The 6000-nt window shown below is 44.6% G+C and overlaps 1 protein-coding gene across 2 annotated transcripts in view; it reads right to left on the bottom strand.

The window, feature by feature from the left end:
• Positions 1-478: 478 nt before the first annotated feature.
• CD53 (CD53 molecule) overlaps positions 479-6000 on the bottom strand; it is a 58964-nt gene continuing 53442 nt past the window's right edge. For both annotated transcript variants that reach the window (XM_077299485.1, XM_077299484.1), the window contains exons 7-8: positions 5513-5596; positions 479-3148 (exon numbers count right to left, since the gene is read on the bottom strand). In XM_077299485.1, the coding sequence (XP_077155600.1) occupies positions 3077-3148; positions 5513-5596 (156 nt within the window). In that variant the 3' untranslated portion in view covers positions 479-3076. The remainder of the gene's footprint in view (positions 3149-5512; positions 5597-6000) is intronic.

Genomic DNA, 6000 nt, shown 5'->3' with positions numbered 1-6000 from the left:
ATTGGCCAGCAAACTCGCCTGACTTTAACCCCATAGAGAATCTATGGGGTATTGTCAAGATGAAGATGTGCGACACCAGACCCAACAATGCAGACGAGCTGAAGGCTGCTATCAAAGCAACCTGGGCTTCCATAACACCTCAGCAGTGCCACAGGCTGATCGCCTCCATGCCACGCCACATTGATGCAGTAATTGATGCAAAAGGAACCCAGACCAAGTATTGAGTGCATTTACTGAACATACATTTCAGTAGGCAAACATATCGGATTTTAAAATCATTTTTCAAGCTGGTGTTATAAAGTATTCTAATTTACTGAGATAATTACTTTGGGGTTTTCATTGGATGTAAGACATAATCATCAACATTAACAGAAATAAACACTTAAAATAGATCACTCTGTTTGTAATGACTCTATATAATATATGAGTTTCACTTTTTGTATTGAACAACTGAAATAAATTAACTTTTTTATTATATTTTAATTTTGTGAGAAGCACCAGTACATTTATAAGCTTGAAGAAACCCTTAATTAATCAGTCATGACACTAATGTGAACAGAGCTTAAGCTATTAGATAAAACACATATGGAATAGTAGAGAATTACTGTAATAGTACAGTACAACATATATTACGTGGAATATTTATATTTATCTATACAGGTAAACTTTGTAAGGAATCCCAAAAAATAAAAAATGTTTTGATGATGGCATCTTAGGGTATGTGCACACGTAGAATGATCCTCTGCGTGTGAACATAGCCTTAGCTTTCAGCCTATGAATATATTTGAAAGCAATGACTCCATTGTTTTGTTCTAGAACCAGTGGCTGAATTGTAGAACGGTCTAAGGCCTCCTGCCCATGTCCATGTTAAAACATATATGTGAAAAAACAGTGCTGGTGTCATCAGTGTTTTCCATCAGTGTGTCATCCGTGTATCCATGATTAACATGATTGTGTCATCAGTGTGTCAGTGTTTTCTGCTAGTGTGCATCCCTGTTTCCATTTTTATCATCAGTGTGGCTTCAGTGTTCACCATCGGTGTGTCATCAGTGTTTACCATCAGTGTGTCAGCGTTTTCTGCCAGTGTGCATCTCCCTGTCCATGTTTATCATCAGTGTGTCCTCAGTGTTTACCATCAGTGTGTACTCAGTATTTACCATCAGTGTGTCATCAGTATTTACCATCAGTGTGTAATTAGTATTTACCATCAGTGTGTCATCAGTGTTTACCATCAGTGTGTCAGCGTTTTCTGCCAGTGTGCATCCCCGTGTCCATGTTTATCATCAGTGTGTCCTCAGTGTTTACCATCAGTGTGTAATCAGTATTTACCATCAGTGTGTCATCAGTATTTACCATCAGTGTGTAATCAGTATTTACCATCAGTGTGTAATCAGTATTTACCATCAGTGTGTAATCAGTATTTACCATCAGTGTGTCATCAGTATTTACCATCAGTGTGTCATCAGTGTTTTTACTATCAGTGTGTCAACGTTTTCTGCCAGTGTGCATCCCTGTGTCCATGTTTATCATCAGTGTGTCATCAGTGTTTACCATCAGTGCGTCATCCGCGTGTCCGTGTTTTCCGTCAGTGTGTAGTCAGTGTGTCATCAGTGTGCGTCCATGTTTGCCATCAGTGTGTCATCAGCGTTTATTTGTTATGAGTAAAGAAAGAAATGACAAAGCTTCTCCTATACTTTGCAATGTTAAATACGTACAGCACACGGATGACATCTGTATGCTATAAGTGTTTTTCATGTACACATAGACTCTTTTTGGCACTTCTCATCTGTGCCGCTGGAAAAAGTGACATGTGCTTAACACCATAGGGTCTAATAAGACGCACTTTTTTTCCTCCAAATTTGGGAGGAAAGTGTGGGTGCATCTTATGGTAGGGATGTAACATGTGTTGAGGGGGGTAGCGGCTAGTGGGATCCCACTTTCAGGAGGCAGAAAAATGTCCCCGCTGCCCCGAATCAGCACTGGGGAAACCACATGATCCCAATGATTAAGTGCAGTGAATATTCATTAGCCGCTTCCCCGCCCACCTATCAGCCAGAGCAGTGAGTGGGGAGCAGCAAATGAATACTCCACTTAAGCAGCGACACACTTGGTTTCCCCAGCGCTGGATTCCTGCAGCAGCTGGGGAGATCTGTGTGTCCTGTGGAGGAAGGGGCAGCAGCAGGGGCCAGAGGGGACAAGATCGCGGCTTACCTGCCTGGGCTGGACGCTGAGTGCTGGGCATAATGACCTGTGTGATGTCATGAAGTGGGCGGGCTGGAGCATCATATGATGGCACAGAGCCCTTCCTCTTCTGATGTCATCACAGGTCTTTCAGACTCCCCACTAGAATCTGCAGGCTTCCTCTTATGACCTGTGCTGTGGAGAGGCAACAAGAGGGAGGGCTCTGTGTGTGCAGTCATGGGATGCTCCAGCTTTTACCTCACCACAGTGTGGCTGGCTGCCACAATTAAGAGGTTAGTCTTTACAACACACAATAAAGCACTCTGCCACTCCTTTGGTGAACTATAACTCCCAGCATGCCATAGCATCTGCAGGACATTCTGGGAGTTATAGTTCTCCATGGGATTTTAAAGCAACACTCCAGTGTTATTTTGCAGTGCTGGAGTGGTGCTTTAAATATAAACCCTGTGCCCCCATTCTTATACTCACCCTCCAGCGTCTTCATATAGTACTTTACAGACACCACACTGGTCCCACAGCACCATCTTCTACCCGCTGCTTCCAACATAATAACATACTATTATATATAATAATGCCACATATAATAGTATGTTATTTATGTTATTAAATATTTTACCACATTTTTTTGCTTAAAATATTTTTTCCCTATTTTCCATCTCTAAAACCTGGGTGCGTCTTATAGTCCGGTGCGTCTTATAGTCCGAAAAATACGGGTATGTGTAAAAAATGGATACCACACTTATGTCTGAAGGAGACCTAAAGAGGATACAAACTATGCAGGATTATTTTTTACATTAAATTTTGCTCCTATTTAGACAGAACACAATCGCACAAGGAAGATCTGATGATCCAATACAGACAGGGCTTCCCATCCCTATTTGGTAAATGAGCCACTGCTTCTGGAAATGTGGCAGTATAATGTCAATGCAAAAGACATTCCTAGAACCTGCAAAATAAAACAGACATATTTAGTTACCAATTGTTAAAGGCATTTTCCAGGCTTAGAATAAAAGTCTGCAGAATCTTATTCCTTGGCACAGAATCGGACAGTAACATGATCGCCCATATACTGTAAGCATTCAGCTCGATCAAAATTAATAGAGAGAAGCCAGATGAGGTTAGTTTGCGTCTGACGGCATTCGCCGGCACACACCGGGAATACTGGAGAAGCGTAACTGTGTGTGCACACCATACTACTATGATTTGGCAGATGGAATGACTGCAGAATTTTGCCTCAGTCCTTTCGCCTCAGTCCTGGACAAACCATTTAACTTTCACAGATACTCAGTAAAAGTTTGTTCACACCAAAACATAGGCAATAATGCTGTGCCAGCTCTGATTCACAGTGTATCTATACCGAGACTGAAAACCTTATTGCATTGTTAAGGGATATGTCAGGTTCTGTCCGAGTTTCCGTCATTTTTGACAGCTAAAACTATGTTATCAAAAGATACAGAAGGGTGTTTGACCAGCCATTGAAACACATGCCGGTAACCTTTGAGGTGATACCATTGCTGCCACTGGTAATAAGAAAGGCAGAACCACAAGGCACTTTTCAGCTAATCCGACAATGTGGCTATTTTTCCCCAATATCAGATTAATAGGGACCTCTGAATACCACATTTTTAGTATACAACTATTTTATGGAATCAATGTTTCCCATTTCAATCTTGGCAAAGCACTTGTGGCACCCCAGGAGTTCGGGTCCCACTTTAGTGCTGCCTTCCTCTCGGGGAGGGTAGTGCTATGCCTGGAAACAAGAGGGATCTCTTTGGCAGGTAAATCACACACACAAAACCTTCTGAATCCAGGCCAGGAGGGGGAGCTCAAAACCCTGTTTTAGGGCAGCTTCCCTGAATAAAGATCCTGGTTTGGAGGAGGAGTCAGACAGTTGGTCCAGAGAGACCAGTGAGTGCAGAGGAGAGATTTCAGGGCTCAAGGAGGCTGCAAGTGGGCCTCCGAGGAGCCAAAGCGCAGAAACCGGGTAGAGTGGAACTGTAGGACACCTAGCAGAACCGGAAAGCACAGAAACACACGTATACTGCCCAAATTAGGCCTGTGGTACAGCAGCACCCTGGAGCCTGGAGTCACCATGCAGAGACCCCAGAAGGAGCGGCTTAAGCTGCCTACCATACAGGTGCAGCGCCCCAGAGTCCTGGTCATTGCAGTATTGTCGCTGTGCCACAAGGGGGAGTGATGGTACGTCTGATGGCACTAAAGGAGTTCACCTGACCAGGTATCACAGTCACACACTACACTTCACACTCCGGCCACCAGGGGGAGCAAAAGGTTCTATGTATTAGGCCACTCCTCACACTCTGGTAAAACTGGGAGTCGGATAGGAAGTTAGAGAGAAGCTGACTGGGTTTTGCCCAGGTAACATCTAGTGAGAGAGAGAGTTGCTTGGGAAGACTCAGGGAGGTCCCTGTCCTATTTGGGCGCCCCTTAGCAGGGCCACGGACCGGGCCGGGCCACCGTGACACCCCCAGAACCGAGACCGAGGGACCCGGTACCGAGTACCCCTCTGCCCTGCATTTGTGGGCCGCTCCACAGGTACCTGTCCAAAGACAGGGAAAAGAATCAGGACCTTGTTAGGATGTTACAGACAGCAAGGGATTATAGCAAGCGCAAAGTGGAAGGCTCCCTACCTGACTTGCCAAGGGGATTTCACTTGTTTCCGGGCTGCCTGGACACCTAATGTACCTGTTGCCGATACCCTTGACTGAGGCCTGTTACATCTTCAGTAAACCAGGTAAAGACTGCAACGCTGTGTCCTTTACTCATTGACTGGCATACACCATCAGCGCCATACACCTTGAGAGGCCTGGGGACCCCGCTTCACTTGTGGAAAGCGTCACCATCATTATTGCAACAACATCCCCCAGAGGACCCCTTTAATGCAGCGTCTGTCCCCCTATTGACCGAACTCCACAGGTGGCGTAACGACAGACTTTATCACAATTCCCTTTAAAGACCATTCCCCTTTTACAGTGAGTCCCAGGGCCACGGACTGGGTCGCAGCCACCGTGACATCCCCTTTAAGCGACCGGACCCGGTGCCGAGTATCCCCATTGCCCTGGTGAGTAACTCATGCATACAATTTCTTAATGTGCCAGTATCATAATTTACCCATTTATAGAGACCATTCTTACTCTTGTATTTCCCGCAATTCTCAGGATGAATTTGTTGCATGTGATTTTCTATTTATCTAAAACTGGCTTTGGATGCAAAGAAAAGTATAAAGAGAAGCCATCTATGCTAGGTGCTCCTGCCGCCACACACCAAGCTGACAATGCCAATGACTTCTTACCTCTATGAGAGAAGTACAGATGGTTGCTATCCCGACATAAAGAAAATTATTTTCAAACCATGTTCTGAGAATATCAGCACATCCCTGCAGAAGAAAATAAGAATAGTCCTCAGTCTATAGTTAGTTTCTAGCACGAGTTAAAATATACATTCTTCATTTTTATGTATTGGTGTTTGTTATTATTGACTTTTATACCTAAGTTCCCACGATGAGTATTTGGTGCATTTCTGACGCTGCAAATTTTTCTTATTGCCATGAGAGCACCATGAGAGTGGGTCCACCTCCTGGGTCAGCAAACCTGTGGGTGTAAAAGGCAGAGCTTCCCACCTGTCTTCAGTGGTTTCCTGTCCTAGAACATGGAGACCTGCAGAGTCTGGGTGTGCCTGGGCATGAAGGGGATAGTCTCCCTCCGGTTGTGTTCTTTAGCTGAGGTCCTCAATGAGGGTAGATAGCAGGTGCCCAATCTACCACATGTAGCAAACCTGCTA

Source organism: Ranitomeya variabilis, chromosome 3 (genome assembly GCF_051348905.1).
Source record: "Ranitomeya variabilis isolate aRanVar5 chromosome 3, aRanVar5.hap1, whole genome shotgun sequence".
Taxonomy (NCBI): domain Eukaryota; kingdom Metazoa; phylum Chordata; class Amphibia; order Anura; family Dendrobatidae; genus Ranitomeya; species Ranitomeya variabilis.
Note: the sequence above shows the minus strand (reverse complement) of the source record. Positions and strands in the feature narration are given on the sequence as shown.